Here is a 24,625-nt window from a genome sequence, read left to right on the forward strand (position 1 = left end):
CTCATACAGGAACTATTGCTGGCATATATATAGATAGAGCAAACCTCTATTGGGAAGCTCCATGAGGAAGATCACTCATACAATAATGTGCTCATGAGCTAACTCTGTTCAATACGAAGCGAAAGGTGCCTCTCATTAACTGAGTGTCGAATCGTCAGCCTGAGGATAAAGTCTCGTGTTCGTGGCCGGCACGAACGTTCCGGTGCTGAAGTACAGAATGAGAATGGACGGAATCCAGCTTCTTTTGCTATCCGGCATTTACACCTAAACGTCGGATTTCTGATGTTCTTTCGCATCAGGATGGTGAGCTCGTTTGTCTTTCTCCTCGTTTTCTTTTCCTTCTTCAAAGACTCAGCCGGCGGGTACGCGTTCAATGCCAGCCTCTTGCTATTCGGTAGAAGCTTGGTATGCCTCCTGAATAAGAGCCCAAATCTCAATCAAACCCTCTGCTACGGCATATTCTAGTAGTAGCTGGGAGTCAACTGTAATGAGGTAAACTGTGACAATCAATCAATTTTTTTATTATGTCCCACAGACAATATTCGTTTTGTAATCCTCATACATCCGGCTGACGTTCATGTACACGGACGACTCCAGACCATCTGTTTCGCGCCATACAGGGAGGACTGAGTTTATTTTTAGATCTCTTGGAAATGCTTGATTCAGCATGTGCGTTGTCGTCTGATCAATTGAAGGACCCTGGAATTCTGTTTGTCTCATGGAATTATTGTTGAAGATCGAAATCATATTGATGCTTTCGCCAGTGGATGACGGAAGTGACGGGTAGACGACGCTCATTGGACCTCACATGCCAAATGCGGCTAAGGCGGATCAATTAGAGCTCTCCGCCTCCCCTCTGAAGTGCAAGCGGCAGAGCATACGGAGTACAAACATCAAAAGCTCCAGCATCTCCATTATTTGAGCTCACATGAGCGAAGCCGCTAAATCTCAATCGACTCTGTATTTGATATATCACCCGCATCGTCTCTTACACCAGTTGTCGATCTTTGCGAGGATAAATCGACCTCAGCGAAACCGCATTGCTTGACGTCTATCAATCACTTATCGCATCTCTGGTCACGACAACGTCAAAATGAAGCCTGTTGTATCTGTTCTAAATGCCTGGTCTTGGTAGGTTATTGTCGCCTTCCAGACCGGATCAAAAGACTAACAGATACCTCCGATACAGCGTTGTCATCTCTGCCTTCGCTATTGTCATTCTGTCCGTCCTCGGATCATTATACAAGGTTCGTCTGGTGCCCTACCGTATTCGCTCAACAACCATCTTTGCTGCCTCGGCCGCCCTTTTTCTCCGACCACAGAAAACACTGGATTATTGTGATGGCCTGCTGACAATGTATTCAGAGCGAACACCATGGATTCACCGGATCGGAAAACGACCCCGAAGATGGCGGTGCAGTTGCGGCTTCGATTTTCACCGCGGTGATCATATACGCTGTAAGTCTATCGCACCACCATCCTGTACGTCAAGTGCTATGGAGCGGATGTGCTGATATATTGTCGTGGGCAGTGTTTCTTCGTTTTCTGCGCCTTCCAGGCTTATCTGCACATGAGAAGCCGCCGGAGAGGTGCTATCTCGCTAAGCTAGACAATTTCGTATATTTTTTTCTCGCAAGAAAACATGGAACTCGCCATTTGATTTATGTCCGTTTTACGGAACAAAAGGATATGTCGAGTGCATCTGGGGACGCTCATGAATGCGTGTATCTCTTCCGATTCGACTGACGACGGCTGTCGATCAGATGACGATTACAAAACCCACATTATTTGCTAAGCCTTCATTCCGGCGATTGTGATGTACGTGATTGTTTTAATCAGGTGTGGTGTTCTTGCTTCAACGGTACCTGTCTTCGAGGTTTTTAGAGCACACTTTCTTTACCGTGGTTTGTCCGGAGTACATATTGTGTCGTTGTGTTTGACATAGAGCTGCTTCAACTTTACATTTTACTGTTACAAGGAGGACTGCAGAATAGCAGACTGGGCCCCGCACAAAACAGTATCCAATCCTATCATTTCGAGTTTTGGAAACTGAAAGAACAGAAGGACTGTCAACATGTTTACACCCAAGGATGGAAAGTAGTGGCCAAGACATGTACGGGGATCGAAATTGTAATGCATCGGAACATTAACGCCATCATGCGATTGAAGCCATCATGCAAGAAACGCCTGAGAACACCCAATTATGCCATGTACTCTGGACAGAACCCGACTTTTGCGAGCGCAGCTTTTAGAAATCATCATTATCATATCAATTCTCGACATCAAACACACAAAGACAAAACGTTCTCGTGCTTATTCGAGTCAGAATACTTCATCTTCAATTGGGTCAAGCATCTTGGACATGTAAGGACCGTCCAGTGTGTACCCGAGACGAGCATAGTAACTGCGGACACCAACTCCCGAGATGACGCTGATCTTCCGGCTTCCATGTTCTTCTCGCGCGATCCGCTCGGCCTCCTCCATTAGCAAGGTTCCAAATCCTCGGTGCTGGAACTTCCGCGGATCGCGGCCGTGGAGTGGTACCGCAGAGCCATACACGTGGAGCTCTCGCACAATACTCGTCTGCTGGCCGGTGAATTCCGGACGGAAAGTGTGTGTCGGGCTGCACTTTCGAAGGCGCAGTAAGCCGATGAGAATGTCCTGCTTGGGATCTTCATAGGCGAGGAACGTTTCCCAACCACCGTTGGCAGTATAGTCTCGGCGGATGAGCTCCACTTGCGAGGGGCGGATTTTGTTCTTTACTTCATTGATACCAACTTCGCGGGTGCGCACATCGCGACATGTTGTGCCAAAGTCTTTCATGCGTGCCAAAGCCAGTTCTCGAAGGTTACCATTCTCCACGCCGGAAGTGACCAAGGGCATGGGAATATCTCGCTGCACACGGTAGATACGCGTCCATGGAGGGACCAGCGCAAGAATTCGAGCAACGAGATCTACCAGCGCGTTGGGAGTGTAGTTCTTGTAGCGACCCGTCCTCCAAAGCTCATACAGCCCTGTGCCACGAATGACCAGCGTCGGATAAATCTTCAGACCGTCCGTACGGAAGGCTGGGTTTTCAAAATATTCCTGAAACTGGAAAAGATCCCGTTCCATGCCGACATTCGGCAGATCCGGCATCATGTGGCTAACGACCTTGAACCCAGCATCTTTGGCCAGCTTGAATGTCTCTGCCACCGCAGCGACAGTATGGCCTCGATTCGTGTCCCGCGCAACATCTTCATACAAACTTTGCACGCCGATTTCCAATCGGGTGCACCCATACCGAAGCATATCACTCAGATGAGTATCCAGACAGTAATCAGGCCGCGTCTCGATCGTAATACCAACGCATTTTATGTTGCTCATTTCGCCCGCCTGAACAGCCTCGTCAACATTGTCCGTCTGGTACCCACTCAGCGCATTGTGCAGTTGAGCAATGAAAGATTCTCTGTAATCCGGCGGAAGAGACATGAATGTGCCACCCATGACAATATATTCCACCTTGTCCACACTATGGCCGAGAGACTTGATCTGATCAACCCGACCTCTCGCCTGTTCAAACGGATCGTACCGCGCTCGGATCGCGCGCATCGACGTCGGCTCGTAGCCAGTATATGACTGTGTCGAATATTCAAAATCCGAATCAGGTCCACCAGGGCAGTAGACACAAATGTTACCGGTGTAAGCAATATGCGGACAACGGTGAGGTTTGCTCATGACGGCGACAACGGCAATTCCTGACGACGTCCGAATAGGCTTCGCAATCAGCTTGGGTAAGATATATTTCTTGTATTGTTCCGGCACGGCAGCGATAATAGCTGTCAAGGGAGGTTGCGTAGCCAGGCGATGTTTCTTCGCGATTTGGCCGCGCAGCTTGTTGAGATTAATGTCTTTCTTCGGCTTGGATGAATCCCTCTGCGCTTCATATTCCTGAATGAGCGCATTTGCAATATCAGAGCAAGCTCGCATGTAACGTTCATTTTCTGGTGGGAGTTTCTCGTTGCTGTTCTTGGGTTTAGATGGTGGCGGCAATGTCATGGTGAGGGACGCCATTGTGGAATGGTTTACTGCGACGATCGCAGATCAAAGTAGACCCCTAAAATCTCAATGCAAGGGTTATGAACGGTAATATAAAGTGCAAAGCTGATCGTCCCGACCAGGTAAGCTAAGATGAAAGAATAGTCACGATCCCGCTTGACAGAGGGGCAGAGTTGTTATCAGCGATATTTGTATGTGATCAGGTATTAATTTTATCAGATAGCAGGGGAGGAAAAAAGGAACGCCGAGGGAGCCAACCGACCGCCGCGACAAATCGGATCCGCTTAAAGCTTTGTCCCGAAAAGTCCAAACCCCAAACCCATCCCGGCGCGTTTTCCTGCTGAAGTGTCCCATGTCATTTTGATATATTCTGCAAAGCTTCCACAGACCTTCAGTTCTTTTCTAGCACGCTTACTGGTGCACTCTCCCCTCTATCTTTCTATTCTTCGCATCTCACAGGCAACTATGCAGGCTTTCCGCCGTAGCACCCTCTCTGCCCTTCAGAATGCCGCTGCTGTGCAGCGACGAGCTTACAGCCAGGGAAGCTCGATCTACTCCCAGACTGTGAACAACCTGCGCATCAATGGAGACACCAAGGTTATCTTCCAAGGTTTCACCGGAAAGCAGGGAACGTATGTTGTGGCGATATCTTGCGTACCCCATTTCCGCTGCATACAAAGATGCTGACGTTGCTTTTTTTCCGCTACAAACAGTTTCCACGCCGAACAAGCCATTGCCTATGGTACATTACGATTAACCCCTTGATACTGGTTGTGCGGGTCTACGACAAGAGTTCAGAGGCTTACAATTCCCAGGAACCAAGGTTGTCGGTGGTACCAACCCCAAGAAGGCCGGTACGATGCACCTTGATAGACCTGTTTTCGCAAATGTCAGCGAGGCTGTGAAGGAAACTGGTGCCACTGCCTCTGCCATCTTCGTCCCGTATGGATTCATGATCCCTGGTTTCCGTCGTCGGAACTGATACTGATATATTACAGTCCCCCTCTCGCGGCTGCGGGTATCGAGGAGGCTATCGCGGCTGAGGTTCCCTTGGTTGTTTGGTGAGTTGTGCTCCCATTTCAAGAAAATTCAGTGACTGAGCATCGCTAACGCCGATTTTTCGTATTTCTCAGCATTACCGAGGGTATTCCCCAGCACGGTATGTCTCCTTGCTCCGCGAAATGTAGCTTCTTTTTGCGCAAGAACTGACTCGGAATCAACAGACATGGTTCGCATCACGGATATCTTGAAGACTCAGAACAAGACCCGTCTGGTTGGACCCAATTGCCCTGGTATCATCGCCCCTGTAAGTTCATTCGCATCCGAATTTGTGATATGGCAAGGACCTGCGGAGTGTTGATATGCTCGTTTTCTATGTTGTAGGGCCAATGTAAGATTGGTATCATGCCTGGATTCATCCACAAGCGTGGTCGTGTCGGTATCGTGTCTCGGTCCGGAACCCTGACCTACGAGGCTGTCAACCAGACCACCCAGGCCGGCCTCGGCCAGTCCCTCGTAGTTGGTATCGGTGGTGACCCCTTCTCCGGTACCAACTTCATTGACTGCCTGAAGATCTTCCTCGAGGATGAGGAGACAGACGGTATCATCATGATTGGTGAGATCGGTGGTAGCGCCGAGGAGGATGCTGCCGAGTTCTTCAAGGCCAACAACAAGCACAACAAGCCCGCTGTTGGTTTCATCGCTGGTATTAGCGCTCCCCCCGGTCGTCGTATGGGTCACGCTGGTGCTATCGTCAGCGGCGGTAAGGGTGGTGCTGACTCCAAGATTGCGGCCCTTGAGAGCGCCGGTGTCACTGTGGAGAGAAGCCCTGCCCATCTTGGTAAGACTCTGCTCGCTGAGTTCGTCAAGCGGGATCTGGTTTAGATGGACTCCCGGTGAAAGAGTTTTCCATTTGTCCCTCAGGCAGTGTGGCTCGGCTTGGGCCTATTGATGTTGGATTGCAAGGCGGTGCGTGACTGTGCATTAGGGTACCTTATACTCCTCATACCTATTATTACCCCCAGGACGGCCTCTTCTATTATCTGTGTATTCCTTGGCCAAATGTACCTTTCCTTTTTTCCCTTTCTCGGTTGTTTAGAGGTGATAGGAAGTAATTAGCTTCGATATGTAAATTTCATCGTTGTTTATCTCTTTTGCAAAAGCCCAGATTGTATTATATCTCTAGCTTCATAGTCTCGTTGCTGCAACTGTCTCTGTGCAGGATCACCTCCACACTCACTCCATGAGCGATCAGTCCTATTCGAAATCCTTGCGCCATGCAGGTATATATATCCGACTGGGGCGTAGGATGTCTCGCCCGAGGGCTGAGACGGGAGAAATTTGATGTGTGTCTTCGGTTGCAATTGTATATCGCCTTGTCCATGGGTGGTCTTGGCCGAAATATTTTGGTTCAGATGACCTTGAAGGTTCAAGCTCAACCATGTGGATCAGCGAGTGAATAGATATATGCGATCCGGCTTGGTTCTACTTGTAGTTACGTAGTTTAAAAAAAGAAAAAGGCGACGCATGTTCGTTTAAATGTGGTTTCAGGCTACCCCAGTAAAGCCCGAGGACCTGTATATGATATTAGATGTCCTTGTCTCCAAAAACAATAGGTCGTTTGATTTGGATCTTTCAGGACCGGAGACTATTGGTTCAAATAATGCCATACCAAGTACCTTACAATGATTATGTTCTATCATTCCTTGTCATTGAGCAAATAATGTCAAGAGTATATTGTGTGCAATAACTACCCTATCCAACAAGCTCTGTGCGGTACCAGACACAGCTACTCATTAAGTGCCAGCAATTTCCCCCAGTAATTTGAATCTGTCTCGCTTATAGCAAGTCAAATCATTCAACACCCATCTACTATTCCCTGTCCATGACGGATGAGCCCATAAATAACGGTGATCATCACTTGAGATTCCATTCCAATGTTTTGTTGTTTTGGAAATCTGCCTGAGGAATGAGACTTAGCTAATCCACACGTGACCGTTGCTTGAGGAACCGCCGCCTCTGTTTATTCCACCTTTACACACTCAAAACTTATGACCAGACTGCAACCACGGCCACTATGAGCCTTCGATAGCGTGTTTGCGACTGCTATAACGACCCGATTTTATGTCTTGACGAACTCATCTCCGAAATCACGACGTTCCCCCTCCAGCCTCTTTCCTGCATCAGCCTTCTGTGGTGTGAGTTCGAGTCATTAAGTCAGGTGGCTGTAGACCCGATCATCAAAACAGACGCCATTGCCCGTGGTTACCAACCTACTCGCACCCAGCAACTAACGAAGCACAACCACCTAGTCTGGTAGTGTGTAGCAGACCCTCCACTATGGCTCATGAGATGGGTAAGATGTTCCTACGTCTCTTTCGGTGCTTTGAGGCTTCTACTTTTCATCTGATCTCCCGTCGTTGCTGCCCTGCCGCTAGCCTATCTCTTTTAGCCTCCGCCTTCCGTCCGTTGTTGCTAATCCGTAGCCAAAACAAACAGGGCGAGCTGCATCGCAATGCTCGAGTGTCGCATCACAAACAACGCAGTTAGCAGGACCGCATAGTCGTCCTGGCACGGCAGATCCTATGCGAGCGCGGTCAGAAGCTGTAGTTTCAAGAAACAGCCGTCGACCAAGGTCTAGAGGATCAACAGCCAGTATCCATTCCAGCACCACGCAACAAACGCAGGACCAGCAGATCACCGATGGATTCTCCCAATTTATACCCTCCCAATCTGCCGCTGGTCACAATGTCTTCGCGGGTAATCCCGAAGACATCATTATCCGGTTTGGCCAGCAGATCTCGCATCCCGTGAATGGCGCCTCGCTCGATCCGACGCTCCAAGATCCTCATCATTCAGTCCTTCCTAGGGCAGAGGAATTTCCGAGCCATGCAATGCATGGGCATAGCCTCTCTCACCATTCAATCCCTCCAGGTCTGTCGCATCACGGGCTGCCTGCCATGCCGATCACTCAGTATCAAGCGATTTACGATAGTAATATTGAAAATCACTTGCCGGAGCATGTGCTGGAAGACAATGAGAACTCTGAGACTGGTGGGAAGAAGAAGAAAGGTTCCAATTCGTCACTAGCGAATGACAACGAATTGCGAAAGTTGCTCCGTCAGTACGAAGGCTATTCACTCAAGCAGATGGCGGCAGAGGTTTTGAAACATGAAGGGGCAGGGGGTAAGGCCGAGAAAGTCAAGCAGGTCTTTGCCATGATCTGGTAAGCGAACGCACAGTGCCCATTGTTATCGACAGGTAATCAGTACTCATGGATGCTTAGGTTGAAGGAGAATTGCCGGAAGAGCAGCGGTTCTGTCAGACGAGACCGTGTTTATTGTTGCTATGCGGAGAAATGTGGCACCGAACGTGTTTCGGTCTTAAATCCGGCTTCCTTTGGTAAACTCGTGCGCATCATCTTTCCGAATGTGCAAACCAGACGTCTTGGTGTTCGCGGAGAATCCAAGTACCACTATGTGGATTTAACGGTCATCGAGGAAAAGCAGCAGAAACCACCGCCGTTGAACCCACAGGTCTCGTCGATCACCAATGGTCAAATTGGTGGTGGCATAGAGAACAAACTTGACGGAGCCATGCAGAAGGGGTTTGTCAATCACATACTCGATAGTCCCGGAAGATGCAAGCTTACATGTCTTTTCAGTATTCTACCACCGCCGCCGACAGATACCGCAGTGTTTCCTTCACCAACTGCGTCATTTACGCCTAGGTTCTCAGCGAATCCTTCGACCGCAGGGTGCAGCTGCCAGGCCACGATTAATTCCAACGGTGGCCCCAGCATTACCCTCGAGAACGTCGGAAATCATTCTGGGAAAATGATTCATCAGATGCTCCACCTGCCGTCCGCTGAGGACACATCCGTTGACAACGACTCCTTTCAACTGCCCGATATACGAGGGTATCTTCCCTGCAACACTGATACTAAGGTCGCGGCGGCTCTTGCAGCCCTTTATCGCTCCCATTGTATCTCCGTAATTGATAGCTTCCGCTACTGCAAGGAGCGGAACCTCCTCCGCTATTTTTCCGCTTTTCATGGGACCTTGACGGTTCCCGTACAGAAGCTGCTGACCCATCCAAACCTCGCTCCCTGGATCAAGGAGTGCGACTGGCTCATGTACCAGAAGATGATTGCATTCGTGGCACCTCTCACCACGCAGGTCGTTCCCAAACTTGTCCTGGACGCTTTTAGCTCGATTTCACAACGGCTGACTACTCATATTGGTGAGACATTCAAAGCGCAACCTGCACATGTCAGCTTGGCAAGATTAATACCGGCCCATATTTTCTGCAATCTGCTCAGGCACATGCTTGATGTAAACCAATCAGCCAATGCGGCCGCAGCATGGCTGTGCCATCCTGACAATAGGAACCAGATGTGGTTCGATTTTAAAACGCTTGTTGATCCAAAGGAGATGGTCTCACGCGCGAACATTCCCACATGCGCGGAGCGGGCCGCAGAGCAAATACTGAAACATGACGTTCGAGCTCTCCTAACACCTGTTGACGACCTGAATCCCTCTGCTTCTCACCCTTTCTTCACGAAGCCGGACACGGAAGCGGATCGCGCGGCTCGTAAATACCCCGTCGAGGCGTCCACTGGTGAGGAGTACAACTTTCCCGATAAGTGGATATCTTTTATATTCAACCTATCCTCTGCATTTCCCCACCATCGTACGCAATGCATCATTGAAAAGGTCGACGCCTTGTGGGATTGCATTCTCCGCCGGTTGACCCTTGGCGGTGCACAAAGCTTCAGCGCCTGGTGGATGACAAAAGTTTTCTTTCACGAGATGATGTTATGGCAGGCAGAAAAGAATGGTTTTATGCGTTTCACACCAAGCACCTTGCAAAATACGAGTTTTGGCTCTGACGAGTCCGGTCCGCCCAATTTTTTGCTGAAACAATCCAGCGGTCCATCAACCGAGAAGAATGACCCTTTTACCGCTTCTGATGCGCAGCAGGGCAGTGACTCGAGGCCAAGGTCAACTACAAGCCCTTCATCGGCGGATGTGAATCCCCAGAACAGGACATCGCTCAATCGACCGCCGTCAGACGCAGGCCCAAATCATGCTTCGGTGGAGAGTGAAAAGCCACCCAGCATCGCTGACAACATTGCCAGCTTTCACGCTCCCAATAATGACGATAGTGCTATTGACCTTGACGATGATTCAATGCTTATGTCCGTGGGCAAATATGGTGATATGATGGCCTCTGACCCAGCAGACGCTGAAGGAGATGTTGTCGTCATCTAGGTGCTCATGCATATTTGCCGCATTCTACGCTTATACTTTTGGACAGGGTTCTTTTCTTTTCACGGAGTTGGATTTGAGGTGCATCTTTTGGTTGACTATTTACGTTCCCGTATAAGGTTCGGCGTTGGACGATCTTTGAACGAGGGATGAAATGAGCATCGATTCGACAGACATCGGTCTGTAACACTGCGGTTATTCAGGTTGACATTCATACTCATTAATAGCGTGTTGGATTCCGCTTCTTCTATCAGCATTCCTCTTCTTTTGCCTTTCGATTGCGACCACGAGACCGACGTTGATGTACATAGGATTACGGTCGATTTTGTCTGCCCAGATGATCTACAGCTTTTTGACGGACTTGGCCTTGGTTTACAGCATCCCTTTCTTCTTATACGCTCTTTCTAATCTTCTGGTTCGGGCGATTCCCCGGGTTCGCTCTGCCTCTTTTGCATCCAAATACCACTTGTCGATGGGTTTTGCATTGTTCCGGTGACTGAGATCGGTCGAGCAGTCTCCGCTAATTCGATCCAAATTATGCGCGATGCCAGCGATTTGGCATACATCTAAGACTGCTCCCCGTCACAGTTGAGTCATGTCGTCTGCCGTCGCGGCAAATCGGTCGTGACGTTTCCCTCAAGGAACAGTCGTACCCCCTGCAATCCGTCATGCTGTACGCACAAAGCCCGGGCTTTCTCCATAGCGCGGGTCCCGCACGGCGTCAGATTTCTCTGCCATGCAGGAGAGACGCTCGACCTGGCGTAAGATCAGAATAATGACCCGAACTGTATGGTGGACTTGCAGTCATTCGGCTTTGTTCATTTGTTCTATGTGAAACACCGTAGAGAATCATGTAATCAATCGTTACATATCCTTTGAATTCTGACTTACTTCTTTTCAACGTGATCATCGTCCGTGCACTCATACAATTTGCAATATTTGGAATACATAGAGAGGTACGAAAACAACCTAGACCGTAACATAAACGCCATTCCGACCCACGATTTCGGACCTCTATCATATTGGCTTATGGTAAAATGGAATGATATGGTGTGCTTACACGAACAATTAAGCGAAGCCGAAACCCGCCATGACTCTTGGCTCACTGAAAAGAAACGAGGCTGTAGGAGGACAGAGTGGGTGAAGAGGATAGTTCGAAGTGATGCATGAATGTTGCTTGTTGAGCTGGGCTGCCGCATTGTCCTGATGCGGCGGCTACCTAAAATCTCCGGCGGGGAAGAATCGAGGACCAGCAAAGCCGTACGTGATGATACTCCGAATATCGATATTGCCATCGTTACGGGGGTTCCAGAGCTTGATCAAGATGTATCTGCCTGAGCTATTGAGGGTCAGCGAACTTTGAGTGATGGGATGCACCATGATTTCGGAATACGTACGCCGGCGGATCAAATTTGATGCTGACCATGCTCTTTGCTCGCTCTATGAAGAAGCGAGCATGTGGCTTTAACACAGGCGGAGATGATGAGCCTGCAGGTCGAGACTCTGCGGGCGCAGATGATGCAGCAGGTTCGACGCGATTGGGAATCCGACGCCGCCTTTCGAGCCCGCGCTGTTCCATCTCGTACGACCATTCCACAGCCTCTATACGCTGCAGCATTTCATCACGTCTCCGGTAAAAGGTAGCTTCGTCGGAAACAACCCCTCTTTCAGTCTCACTTTCGTCGCTTTCGGAGCCGTCAACATCATCCGCCTCATCCTCGTCGTCCATGTCACAGCCATCATCATTATCAGAGGTACCATCATATTCAGTCGTTACCTGAAACTCAGCCATGGGATCGGGGGCATCGGGTCCTGCGATAGTGCTGATGTCGCTATCAGAATCCGAAGGAGAATCTGTGTTTCCAAATACCGCTCTTTCCAAAGTCTGAAGGGGTGTCCGGAATGCGTTCAGATATTCCTCAGAAGGCTGCAAACCAGTACGCCTGCTCCGATTAGAACGACGAGGGGCTGGTCTAAGAATCTTGAACGCGGCGGTACGAGCCAAGACATCATCATACGCCATAGACACGAACACCATTCCTTCCTGGACTCTAAAGAACGATCAGTAAATCCGAGATAGGTGCACGAATGACTGCTTGAGATGGGACATACGGAGCATTGTAACCAGATTTGGGGGCCTTGATGTCAATCTTGCTCAAGCAGAAGGGGGCGTCTCCCCGATGCTTCAGAATCAGATTGCATCGATCTGACTTTGTGCAGTAGACAGCTGAATCATTGCGCAAGATGTTCTCTGGCCACGAATTCTCGCCGTCAGAATCATCGTATGTCCCACCGTCGCACATTTTGATTTCCATCTTGAGAGCGCCAGGAACTACTTGGCCATAGTGGCCATAGCGAAAAGCTTGGGGCCCTTCTCTTTTGTCGTCTGACTCGAGCTTTCTGCGTTTGGCCCTCCGACTGTCCCCCTGCAGATCGGTGCCTGGTTCTAGCGGCATCGCAGAAAGTGCTTCATCGAGGGGTACGAGCTCGTCAAGTAGGGATTGTGCCTCGGGAGCTCTGTTTCGTCCTTCTTGGTGTCGATGCCGCATGGGCCGACGTCTGGAAGGTCTGCTATCACTAGCTGATCGTAAGGAATTTGAAGGAGCTGCGCTAGGATTCAACCCCGCGACATCGGCATTTGAAGACCTCTGCGTCCCTAGTCGCGGGTAGCCTATGTGATCAGCACCGCGCGTCTGCTCCTCCCTGTGAGGGGTCGCTGCCTGCAAAAGTTGGATCTGACGATCTACAGCTTCTCTAGCTTGCTCAAAGCTGGTCCAGTTCCGGGCCCGACTGGAACGATATTCCTCTATCTCCTGGTTGAGTATTTCCAAAGCGCGGGTAGTCGCTGAATTATCCCGATGGCGCTCAGAGCTCAATAAATCCCTCAGATGTTGTAAGCGATTTTCAGTAGGTGGTTGGGATCTGTCGGAAGTACGACTTGCACGAGGGGCACGACGGGAGGCAGGAGGGTAATCGTAGTTCCCAGACTACATATGAATGTACAACAGTCAACCAAAGATACCAGAAATGGGCTCCACGAAATAACGTCGGGCTCGATGGAATTGATCAATGAATTGAATGTAGGATTGAGAAATGCTCTGAGTTACCCACGCACCATTCTATGAAATTAATATGCCGTCAGCTGGCGTGACAGGTCGAACCGCTTAAGAGGCGGAGATGATGCACTATGCCAGTATGATTGAAGAATGTAAGAGAGAGAGGAGAGAGAGGTGATTATTGAAAAAGACGAGACCCAGTCAGATAGAGAATGACCTGACCAGAAGCTTGAAGACTGAGAGTAAAGAGAACAGATAAAACGACTGAGAAATGGAACAAATAAAGTTGTCAAGGCTTTGAATTACAAGTAAAGATTAGCCGGAATCCAGACGATGTGGAGGAGGAGAAGGGGAAGCTTAGTATTATTGATAACAGCGGGAAATGACGCTTCAGTGAAAGGCGATAACTTATCGGCCATGATGTGCGGCACGTGATTCCAGGATAAGGAACTGGCATTCCTCATTCAACACTCCCTCTGATTGCCTCCATTGTCTTCTCAAAATTCACTAGCTCCTGAATAGTTCTGCCGGTTATCTGCATGTGGATGGCACTTAAGGCACTGGACTCTTCCCTGTTGCTCTTCTACCCTCTCCCTGGTCCTCTCTCTTCCTGGTGACTGAGCAGTGAGCACTACTTCTCATCTATACCTCCTCCGGACTTCATTTATCAAAGACAGAGGGAGACTGGTTTCGCTTTGGCTGGAGTCAGTCTTATTGCGGTCGACACATATTGACCGTCTTTTGCGCGATCAATTACCTTAAGAACAGCTCTCTTCAGGTCCAACTTATTGAGCACCGAGCGCGATTCTGTTATTGTCACAATATTCTTAAAAAAAAAAACACCAGATTAGTTGGATTGGAAAAGTAGTTCAAGGAAACCTTTCGCCCTCTCCGGTAACTTTTCAAAGGCCCACCAACCAGCATGGCGTCGTCGCTAGAAAACGCAGCTCAATCAATCAGTGCCGGTGGGTGCACGAATTCCCCCCACGACGGAGAACCCCAGGATATATATGTCTGACATGCTATGATCATCAGATGAGATTGCTCTGTATGATCGTCAAATCCGTCTTTGGGGTGTCAAGGCCCAAGAGAAGTGAGTTCTCGAAATTCCAAGCCGTGCGCGTTTATGAGCTGATTTGGAATGCCCTTCGTTTTAGGATTCGGTCCGCAAATATCCTTCTGATTACGTTCAAAGCCTTGGCAAATGAAATCGCAAAGAATCTTGTGTTGGCGGGCATCGGTACTCTTACTATAGTCGATCATGAGACTGTCAAGGAAGAAGACCTTGGAGCCCAATTCTTCATATCCGAGGAACATGTTGGCCAGAATGTATGTCGTCCAATCGCGGAAATTCCAAGTGAGGAAACATAAAAGCTAATCATGAGGACAGCGCGCCCAAGCTGCGGCCCTAGCGATACATGCGATGAATCCTAGAGTTCAGCTTCGGATCGACACGGAAGATATCCAGACCAAGCAGCCGGACTTTTTCGCGCAATTTGATGTTACCATCGCCACGGAGCTTGACTTTCCAACTTACTCGACAATCAATGCCGCATGCCGCATCTCCAACCGTCCATTCTATGCTGCTGGTTTGCATGGATTTTACGGCTTCGCATTCGCCGATCTGATTTCTCATGACTTCGTCATTGAACGTTCCAAATCGAATGTTTCGCCATCAACCCAAGAGACGCCCACCAGAAGCATCATCAATATCACCACAAAAAAAGAAAATGACAAAATCATCGAGATGGTGACGAAGCGGGAAATCTACTCCCCCCTAATCTTAGCAAACACATCACCTCTCCCTGAAGACTTGACCCGACTGCCTAGACGACGGAGACAGGTCACGCCACTTCTAACATGCCTTCGGGCATTGTGGGAGTTCCAGAAGCTTTCCGGAGGCAGATTGCCTACATTCTCCCGGCAAGATCTTGAACTGTTCACCAAGCTTGCTCGTGACCGTCACCAAGAACTGAAGCTTGACATCAGCACTTTGGACTCGGAATTTTTACGAAACTTTTTACAGAATCTCGGCAGCGAACTGAGTCCTGTGGCGGCGTTTGTTGGCGGTAGCCTTGCGCAGGACGTGATCAATGTGCTGAGCGCAAGAGAGCAACCGCTACAGAACCTCTTACTATTCGACGGCGACAAGTCCGTCGCACCCATCTACCCTTTGCATCCTTTCTTCCCACCAGAGGTGGACAATGCTCTTTCTGCCGTTCCTCCTGTTGTGAATACAATTCCCATCAACGGCGAACCAATCGCCGCTCCTCTACCGACGAATTTACCTACAGATCTACCTACGAATATCTGAAAGCCTCCCAATTGTCCTGATTGCATGTTGACCGGCGAGTCGGGAGATCGCACGCCCTCTCGAGGCTGCTCTTTGCCTTCCTCGACACGCACGTGTTTCAATACTTTTATGACTTGTACGATAGGTTCGCGAAATTGAATCCGGCCAAACCATCTTAATACAGACCGGGCCGTCGTTTTGATACAGGTCGACATGAGTATTAAAAAAAACTCAATTTTCCCAATTATCCAATTAATGATTCTTGTAAAATCATTGCATCCATCCGGTATATATACAAGCCAAAGTAAATGGCCGAGGGAGTCAAGGGAGTACAGAAAAGCAGGGCACCCAATCCAGCAACGCCATTCCCAACAAGCACCAAGAATCTCAATCACATCATAGTCATCAGGAGCGAGATAGCTCATTCTCTAGTTTGAAAATTATGAAATAAGGGTCTTTCGGTGTATTTAGAACGCAGATTGTCTCCTTGCGAGCTCACACAAAGATAAGAGACGAAATGGCAAGATTCCGGCAAATCAGGTGGACGACGTCTCTTTTCCGACCAAAGGGGCGCTCTCTTCGTCTTCCGCTTTTCGGGGACCCATGGCGCGGCTTCGATTACCGGGCATGTCCTCATCCTCTTCGTCGGAGATAAGCCCCTGCAACTCGAAGGCCTCGGCGTCATGGACCTGCTGAGACTCTGACGCCGAACGGGCGTGACCGTTAATAAAGGCAGAGTCCTGAACTGGGTCTGTGGTGCTTGAAGAGCGAGAATGGGCAGAGGGTTTGGCAGAGTTGGGCCATGCGTGGACAGCGTAAATATGTAGAAGGATATTGACGACTACGTCGAAGGTTAGAACAAGAAACCAGCAGCCTAAAAGGGGACAACGGATAAAGACGGTCCACTTACAGAGGAAAAGAATGAAGGCGATGCTGTATAGAATCAAAACATAGGACACGTGAGTGATTCCAGCATTGTGGAGCAGTTGCATTTGCTCCTCTGTTGCGCCCATGAACAGGAAGCCAGATGCGTACAGGAGCTGTGAAAATCACTAATCAGTCCAAATGACCTCCGAATGCGCGGTTAAGAAAGATGCAAGATGAACTTACAAAAGGGGGCAGATATTGGAAGCTGTTAGGGTCCGAGCCGTCGAGGCTCACAGTATTTTTGTCCTTCAGCACGAAGGCTATTTCAATGATTCTGGTAAAACCAGCAGCCATCAATGTGTAGCCAAAAATGGAGTGAATCATGGTGCTGATCATCAAAGTCTGGGGATGAGCCGACATCGCATAACCGGTCAGCAGAATAACGATGGCCGGGATGAGATTTCGCTTGGGACGGCCATTTCTTTTTCTGCTCATCCAAATACCCAAAAGACCGGCACACCACCAGACGATGCCCATAGTGGTATGCTGCAGATCATTGTGTACCCATGGTCCTCCCCAACGATGCTCCGTAAAGGTGTTGACGCATCCCCAGGCCGCGATGACCAGCGAGTCGAAGAACTCTTGACTGCGGCCGGTACGGCGCAGCCAGAACTGACCAACAAGCAGCAGGATAGTAAGCATGATACCATAGGCAATGAACGCGCTGCCCATGATGAAATGCGCCAGACATTGTCCGAGATGATCACCCTGGCAGAAGCCATTCGCCGCGATACCCCCGAAGAGCATCTGCGTCCAGCTCACAATCGGCATCGCCTTGCCGAGAACGCCGTGCAGCACCACGAAGAACCGACGGACTCGACCATGGATGCCCTTCGAGAGATGTAGCTTGAGATAAAGACCAATGACCACCTGCACCACAAGCAGAAGCATCAATAGGTTCGCGAACGAGGCATGGACATTCTTTCCGAACTGACGGCCCTTGTGAGCGTGGCCTAAGAAGTATGCAACGACTGCGATAACAGTGCCGACGATCTGAAGAGGGACATGCCACCGCGAGCGAACAATCTAGGCAAAACAAGTCGTCAGTTCAAAAGTCGGTGCGATCTACTGCGACCAGCCATTATCTGAACCTACCCCAAGTACCATTCCCAGCGGGAAGATGATGCCAAATGTAAATCCCATCAAGATCATATGTATCCATAATGTCGAGTCCTACTCCGGAGAGCAATGTTAGTCCGTTTGCTCTCGTCCCTCAGGGCAGAATAGTAGCAAAGTGCGAACGCCACGACACTTACAATAGGGTCTTTAGAGACGGCGGCACCCTCAGGGACACTCTCGTGGCCGCCATGAGCCACGACTGAGGATGCCAGGAGAAGGGCAACTAGCACCCTTCGTAGGTCCAATATACCCATCATCTTCTTCGTCAAACTCTACAGGAGGTTGAGAGGGAGTTGAGGGAAAAGTGGGAAAAAGAGAGCAGATGGTCGATGGACGAAGATGATGTACTCCGTCCTGGTGGAGCCTTTAAAGTTACAACGGATACGACGGGGACTGATTACGAATGCCCGATTCGGGCCAGGAATTCGGAGTGTTCGGATTGGTCGGAGATCGTTGTTCCCTTTACTTGTACAGAGGTATATGTTCGGCAGTATTGGTGATAGCCAGGGGAATGAATTGTTGACCAGAAAGTAATACTACCAGAATTATAGCAGTATATAATGGTGCTGTTGTACTGTTTCAACATAGTGAGGATCTTGCTGTTCATTCTGTATAGAAAGGCCTCTACCGAACAAACAACAGCATCTCGTTTTTCTCAAAAACATCGACATCCATGCAATAACTCTCTACCAGAACCACTTTGCATCGACAAATAACTTGTGTTGACTAACCACTCCCTCAAAAGCAGCACTCTTGTGAATTTCCCTGCCTTGCTCTTCCCATGGCCTCTCCAGGGAAGAATAGCCCCCTGCAGCAAACCACTGAAAACAGCCGTACAATAGACCTCGCGCATCTAACCTCTGAACAGCAGATCCAACGGGACAAGAAGATCGTATGCATTTTTAATTGGCATTTTATGAGCAGAACGAGTCCCAGCAGAAGCTGACAACAAACAGAAAGCACTACACGCCTCCATCGCGGACCTCCACTCGCAAACCGCCCAACTTGAAGCTCAAATCGCAGAGATCAAAGCAAAGTTGAAGTACATTTCCTCACTCGCCCAGGTTGACTATGTCAAAAAGTGAGACCTAAAATACTGACTTCTTCAAAGATATGATCCCTCAACTACGGTGAAACGCCATATTCGTCTGCTCCATGAGTACAACGAGATCAAGGACATCGGACAGGGTCTGATGGGTCTCATAGCTGACGCGCGTGGGATGCGACAGGTCGATGTGCAGAGGGAGTTTGGGGTGGGAGACCGAGATTGACACCTTTCTTGCCCACAGACAGTGTACGATTGACATTATGTCTGGGATTCTGCTGGCGGATTCCTCTGACCAGACTGTCATGCATTTTGTTCTTCGTTCCCCTTATGTGAGTATGCGTTAAACCAAAGAACATGATATGTTCGAAATCTGTTCAATTAGGAGAAGAGCGCGATGCAAAATGCTGTCATATCACCCAAGTAGAGAGTGATACCCAGTCAAAACTTCAACGTTGTCTCTATAATATAAGGCGCTCTAAGTAGCGAAGTTGAGGACTAGGTAGAAGGACGAGGGCAATCCAGCTGAAACTTTTACAGGAGAATCATAAACACATTAGAGGAGTGGTCTATCCACAGTATTTCCAGCACCAAGAAAGACACGATTGAGCAGGGAGGAGGAAGGTATTAAAAAGCTTTGTACAGTATGGAAAGAAGGGGAAAGGGATGATTAATGAGTCTTTCCGAGACTCTGCAGATTGACCAGCTCGTAATACCGGCCCTTGTTTCGAATCAGCTCGTGGTGCGTTCCACTTTCGACGATTTTGCCTTGGTCGAACACGTAAATAATATCGGCCTTTTGAATGGTACTCAGCCGATGGGCAACAGCAATTGTTGTCCGTCCGCGGGCAGCGGCATCCAGTGCAGCTTGTACTACTTTCTCTGACTCGGAGTCGAGAGCAGATGTGGCTTCGTCCAGAAGAAGGACCTTGGGGTCACGGAGGAGGGCACGAGCAATAGCGACACGCTGTTTTTGTCCACCAGACAACATGCCTCCCTTGCTGCCAACGACGGTGTCAAACCCCTCACTGTTGTACCATGTTAACAGAACCGCTAGGCATGAAGGACACAATGGGAAGGGAAACTTACGGAAGTGACATAATGAAATCATAGATGTTGGCATCTTTGCAGACCTTGATCAAAGCCTCCTCCGAGACGTCATCCTTGTCGACTCCGAGAAGGATATTTTCTTTGATGGTACCCTGATACAGAGTAGGTTCTTGGCTGACCAGAGCGAGGAAACTGCGGTATGAGTTGACATTGAGTTTGGTAATATCCTTTCCGTCGACGTAGACCCCTCCAGCAAGTGTGTCATAAAATCGCTCGAGCAGAGCAATCGTAGTACTCTTACCGCATCCACTGGGTCCAACAAGCGCAATATATTGTCCAGGCTTCACGCTCAGATTCAGTCCTCGAAGAACAGGCTGCTCTGGCCGAGTTGGGTACCTAAAGTGGACGTCCCGGAACTCGATTTCGCCTTCCATGGACTCCAACTTCTCGCCCTCATCCGACCAGATATCGATGGTCGGCTTGCTGTCGAAGAGTTTCTTGAATTGAGCAGCGGCATTCTTTGCCTTACCCATGTCTGGAGCAAAAGAGAAGACAGTTCCGGCTGATTGCGCACCAAAAAGAATCTCGGAAAAGCAGACGAAGAAGCGGAAGATGCTGTACTCATGGTGGCCTAGAAGTGTACCACCATACCAGAAGCCCAAAGCGACGCAGAAGAACACCAATGCCTGCGACGAGGCATACAGCAGGGAGGATTTCAGCACTGAGATTAAACTTCTTTGGCCTTGATTTTGAAGCTGATCGTGATAAACGGACCAGACGTCTTGTTCGCGAGTGAGTGATGCTACAGTGCGGATCGCTGATGTGGCTTCGCATGCATAGCTCGCAGATCCTTCGTAGGCGGACTTCGATCGTTGCTGGAATCGAGCAAGCATGTAGAATCTGAGGAAGCCGCATGCCAGCAGGATTGGAACAACGGAAATGCAAACCAGAGCCAGCTTCCATCCGATCGCCAAGGCAACGACCATCGCCGCCCCAAGCGTCGTGCTAGTCATGATGATTGTGCCGAGAGTCACGCCGCTAACGCCTGACAGATGCTTCGTCTCCGTTGATAGGAAGGACGTCAAGGCACCGGTGCTGTTCTCTTCCCTGTCGAAAAATGAGATGTCTTGACGAAGAATCGATCTGAACGCCTGACTTCTGGCTCGGCGGATGAGTCTCTCCGAACAAATAGCAAATGCTGAACCGTTGATAGAAAGGCTGATAAATTGAGCAATTCCAACAATAAAGAACATCAAGGACCAGAAGTTCGCGTCATGCCTGAGTTTGTGAAACATCGATTCGGGTAACGAGAGCGTGCTGATTGCCTTGGCGTACAAAAAAGCCTGGGTAGGTTGGCCACCACCCGCAAGGAACGCGAAACTCAAGCCAATGAGCATGTAACCAAGCTCGGGGCGATTAAATGAAGCAATGAACTTGATGAGGGTCCAGAGTGAGTACTTCTTGAACTGTTCGGGGACTTTCTTGGATAGAACGGCACTTGAAACTGATTTTTGCGTTCCGGTTCGTTTCATCTCCAAGCGTGCCTTCTCATCTTCAGCATCGAGAGAATTCGAGCTGCTAACTTCAGTCTTGATGCGAGCAACCTCTTCTTGAGCAAAGTCATCGGCGTCCATGTCCGCGTCGGCTCCCAGAGCTTCTGCTTCCTTCTCCTCATTGATACGCTGCGCCTCCACAAGTTTATAGTAGGTGCCTTTGCGGTCGACCAATTCGTCATGTGTTCCCTGTTCGGCAATCTTTCCGCCGACCATGGCAACAATGTTGTGGGCTGTTTTGATTGTTGACAAACGGTGAGCAATGACAATGGTGGTTCTACCTTCGGCGGCTTTATCAAGAGCGGCTTGGACGACGCCCTCAGACTTGGTATCCAAAGCTGACGTAGCCTCGTCAAGCAACAGAATCTTGGGATCACTGACAATGGCACGAGCAATGGCAATACGTTGCTTCTGACCCCCCGAGAGTAAGAATCCACGCTGACCGACATTTGTCTCATAACCTTCGGGCAGAGCCATGATAAAATCATGAGCGTTGGCCATTCTGGCCGCATTCTCGATGAGCTCTCTAATTTTATCCTTCGGCTCATGCTCAAATTTGGTGCCAATCAGGCCATGTTCGATGTTTCTAAAGATCGTGGTGCCGAAAAGGACAGGCTCCTGGCTGACGAGAGAAATCTGCTGTCGCAGCCAACGGAGGTTGAGGGTTTGGATGTCATAGCCGTCCAGTAATACCTGTCCTCCTACAGGAAGGTAAAAGCGCTCCACCAAGCCGACAACAGTACTCTTTCCAGAGCCGGATGGACCTACCAGTGCGGTAGTCTTTCCGGCGGGCATCAATAAAGAGACATCTTCCATGACAGTAACTTCCGGTCTTGAAGGGTAGATGTGCTTGACATTGCGGAATTCGATATTTCCTTCGAAATGGTCGAGTTTCTTCCCTTCATCAGAATAGGGGTCCAGGGGCGATGCACGGTCGATCGTGCTGTAAATCTTGGCGGCCGCAGCAACACCGTTCGTAAATGCCTGGCCATTGGGGGCAACGTTGCCCAAACTGAACGAACCGATCAGGATAGCCATCAAAACTGTCAGAACTTGGCCCACGTTGACTTCTTTATCGACAACGAAGCGAGATCCCATCCAGAAACCGAGACCATAGTTCGAAAACATGATACCGAACATAGCACCCACCATCATACCAAGGATGACTTGTTGTTTGATGCCCCATTTTTCAGCCTCAGCCAGGTGAATTTCATATTGCTTGGCGAGCTTATCTTGTGTGCCAAAAGCGGTAGCATTCCGAATGGAGCTGATGACTTCTTCCGCGACAGTTCCACCAGCACCATAACTTTCGAGAGATTTCTTGCTGTACTTCACAATGAACCGCGACCCACCTCCCATGACCATGACCAGGGCGACGATAGTTGAGGTACAAATCAGAGCCAACTTCCAATACTTGACGTAGGCGACGATGAATGCGGTGACAAATGTGGCGAATGCGGTCAAGGTGAGACCAACTTTCTCAGAGATGGCGTCTTGGATCAGGTTGGTATCAGCAGTGATACGCGTGGTCACTTCACCGGCGCCCAACTTGTCGAAATAAGCCATGTTCTGCCTCAAGATAGCCTCGAGATAGTTTTCGCGAATCTTCTGCGTGAGATGTTCGCCAGTATAGATGAAACCCACGGTGCTGACGTAGACTGTGACAAACTCCGCGATACCGAGATACACAAAGTAAAGAACATTCTTAGTCAGTTGGTGATAGAAATCATGATAGGGCATGGTACCCAGAGAGATGCCTTGGAACGCTGAGGCCAGTGAACCGAAAAGAATCTAGTAGATCAAATGTCAGCCACAAACACTCTGTGTCTAACGACTGACACATAGTCACATCGTCAGGCAGGTCATACATACCGTAAACAAGGGGAGAGCAGCACCAGCAGCAATAGAACAGATTGCGCTCACGATCATGATCAGGATGTCCGTTCTTGAGGCATAGCGATACAAAATGAAAAAAGATACTTTCACAGACGGTGACTCAAGCTGTCGCTTGAGTATCTCTTTCTCATGCTCCGGAAGATGGGCAAAGAGAGAATCATCATTCAGGTCGACAGCCTTCTCAGCAGGCGATGAGTGATGATCCTTTTTCTTGCCATCTGGAGGCGCCATGGTTGTGTCTGAGAGCGAATGATGATCGTGTGATTTTTCATTATCAGCACCGGAAATTGAAGTGGAACGTCCTTTCTCTAATGTCGCTACCTGCAAATTCTCCAGCGACTTCTCCCGAGAGGAGGCGTTGTTTTCAGGCGCAGACATGTTGCGCTCAAGGCTATGCCGAAACTGACACTCTCTCAGTTAAAAGATGCCACAGGTTGAGGAATCCTCGAGCTATCCAGGATCGCACTACTCCATAAGTCGGTTAACAGGCAGATAATATGGCTTCCAAATCTCAAAGATAAAATATCCAGAGGTCTTCGATTGAATCAAGGAGGAAAGGATTATATGAGGGAATAGACCGAGATGGCGTCGTCAAGGCCCTGTCGTGCTCCTTCACGTAGAGAGGACACTTCTATGTCGTATGGTCTGAAATTTCACGCTGGTCAGGAATAAAGTCACCCTGAAGAGGAAAGAATTGAAGGGTCTAGAAAGATTCCATGAAACCTCCTTTTGAGAGCTTCACTCAAAAGAACATGACTTTGGACAACAGCGTCAGCTCGTAGTATTAATAGTCCCCTCTCAACGGTCAAGCAATAATAAGGATAATATTAGTGGTAGTAATATTACAATAATAATAATATTAATATTAATACATTTTGCTCCCAGAACTCGGATTCTTAAGTATGGCTTAGCCATGGATGGTACGGAGTAGAGACTCAGAGAGACCCTTTACGTATCTTAACGTCAACCACCGTATCTTCGGAGGCCCGACATCCCGATACTTTTATGCACAAAGCTAATGGAGATCGCATACGCCGCACTTTGTTGCCTAAGAGAACATGTTAAGTTCATGAGTCATCATGGCCCTTGACCGAAAAGCATTTCGAGAAGCATCTGCTACTATCTACCGTTGATTATGTCGAATCAAGGCAAAAAGGTGTAGGTCATCTTGATTGTAAGACTACACTCCATTACCAATCTTGTACCCCGACTTCATACCTATTTATACACATGCCATAGCTTAGCATCCCTAATAGTGCACGGTCTAACCGAATTGGGGAAATCCAATCTACCTGCCAGCTCGCTTTTCAAAAGAGGCCTTCGACTTTGAGACTTCAACAGTCCAACCAGATGGACCCGCTTCTCCTTTTCTGAAGTCA

General features: G+C 49.1%; 9 protein-coding genes across 9 annotated transcripts; 5 read left to right on the forward strand and 4 right to left on the reverse strand.

The window, feature by feature from the left end:
- Window positions 1–1,093: 1,093 nt before the first annotated feature.
- On the forward strand, window positions 1,094–1,609 carry Aud_006303 (uncharacterized protein; the record flags this gene model as incomplete). The annotated part of the gene is made up of 4 exons (XM_043291206.1): window positions 1,094–1,131; window positions 1,190–1,247; window positions 1,366–1,458; window positions 1,532–1,609. The coding sequence occupies 4 exons, from the start codon at window positions 1,094–1,096 to the stop codon at window positions 1,607–1,609; spliced, it is 267 nt and encodes an 88-aa protein (XP_043147141.1).
- A 713-nt stretch (window positions 1,610–2,322) lies between these two features.
- Aud_006304 (Elongator subunit ELP3) lies at window positions 2,323–4,053 on the reverse strand (the record flags this gene model as incomplete). Its single annotated transcript, XM_043291207.1, has 1 exon — window positions 2,323–4,053. The coding sequence occupies one exon, from the start codon at window positions 4,051–4,053 to the stop codon at window positions 2,323–2,325; it is 1,731 nt and encodes a 576-aa protein (XP_043147142.1).
- A 450-nt stretch (window positions 4,054–4,503) lies between these two features.
- Window positions 4,504–5,922, forward strand: Aud_006305 (succinate--CoA ligase (GDP-forming) subunit alpha; the record flags this gene model as incomplete). Its single annotated transcript, XM_043291208.1, has 7 exons — window positions 4,504–4,670; window positions 4,752–4,780; window positions 4,854–4,980; window positions 5,037–5,099; window positions 5,172–5,197; window positions 5,262–5,344; window positions 5,422–5,922. 7 exons carry the CDS (start codon window positions 4,504–4,506, stop codon window positions 5,920–5,922), a joined length of 996 nt encoding a protein of 331 aa, XP_043147143.1.
- Window positions 5,923–7,377: 1,455 nt separating this feature from the next.
- Window positions 7,378–10,310, forward strand: Aud_006306 (RFX family transcription factor; the record flags this gene model as incomplete). Its single annotated transcript, XM_043291209.1, has 4 exons — window positions 7,378–7,393; window positions 7,537–8,263; window positions 8,324–8,644; window positions 8,702–10,310. The coding sequence occupies 4 exons, from the start codon at window positions 7,378–7,380 to the stop codon at window positions 10,308–10,310; spliced, it is 2,673 nt and encodes an 890-aa protein (XP_043147144.1).
- Window positions 10,311–11,522: 1,212 nt separating this feature from the next.
- On the reverse strand, window positions 11,523–13,425 carry Aud_006307 (uncharacterized protein; the record flags this gene model as incomplete). The annotated part of the gene is made up of 4 exons (XM_043291210.1): window positions 11,523–11,646; window positions 11,705–12,358; window positions 12,420–13,294; window positions 13,423–13,425. 4 exons carry the CDS (start codon window positions 13,423–13,425, stop codon window positions 11,523–11,525), a joined length of 1,656 nt encoding a protein of 551 aa, XP_043147145.1.
- An 860-nt stretch (window positions 13,426–14,285) lies between these two features.
- Window positions 14,286–15,677, forward strand: Aud_006308 (E1 ubiquitin-activating protein AOS1; the record flags this gene model as incomplete). Its single annotated transcript, XM_043291211.1, has 4 exons — window positions 14,286–14,328; window positions 14,399–14,456; window positions 14,521–14,692; window positions 14,754–15,677. The coding sequence occupies 4 exons, from the start codon at window positions 14,286–14,288 to the stop codon at window positions 15,675–15,677; spliced, it is 1,197 nt and encodes a 398-aa protein (XP_043147146.1).
- Window positions 15,678–16,192: 515 nt separating this feature from the next.
- Window positions 16,193–17,959, reverse strand: Aud_006309 (Ytp1 family protein; the record flags this gene model as incomplete). The annotated part of the gene is made up of 5 exons (XM_043291212.1): window positions 16,193–16,497; window positions 16,567–16,696; window positions 16,767–17,609; window positions 17,679–17,756; window positions 17,840–17,959. 5 exons carry the CDS (start codon window positions 17,957–17,959, stop codon window positions 16,193–16,195), a joined length of 1,476 nt encoding a protein of 491 aa, XP_043147147.1.
- A 524-nt stretch (window positions 17,960–18,483) lies between these two features.
- On the forward strand, window positions 18,484–18,973 carry Aud_006310 (SWI5/SAE3 family protein; the record flags this gene model as incomplete). The annotated part of the gene is made up of 3 exons (XM_043291213.1): window positions 18,484–18,594; window positions 18,659–18,744; window positions 18,814–18,973. 3 exons carry the CDS (start codon window positions 18,484–18,486, stop codon window positions 18,971–18,973), a joined length of 357 nt encoding a protein of 118 aa, XP_043147148.1.
- Window positions 18,974–19,417: 444 nt separating this feature from the next.
- Window positions 19,418–23,624, reverse strand: mdr1 (ABC multidrug transporter Mdr1; the record flags this gene model as incomplete). Its single annotated transcript, XM_043291214.1, has 3 exons — window positions 19,418–19,775; window positions 19,837–23,141; window positions 23,223–23,624. 3 exons carry the CDS (start codon window positions 23,622–23,624, stop codon window positions 19,418–19,420), a joined length of 4,065 nt encoding a protein of 1,354 aa, XP_043147149.1.
- Window positions 23,625–24,625: the final 1,001 nt, after the last annotated feature.

This window comes from Aspergillus udagawae (genome assembly GCF_001078395.1).
Source record: "Aspergillus udagawae IFM 46973 DNA, scaffold_4, whole genome shotgun sequence".
Taxonomy (NCBI): Eukaryota; Fungi; Ascomycota; class Eurotiomycetes; order Eurotiales; family Aspergillaceae; genus Aspergillus; species Aspergillus udagawae.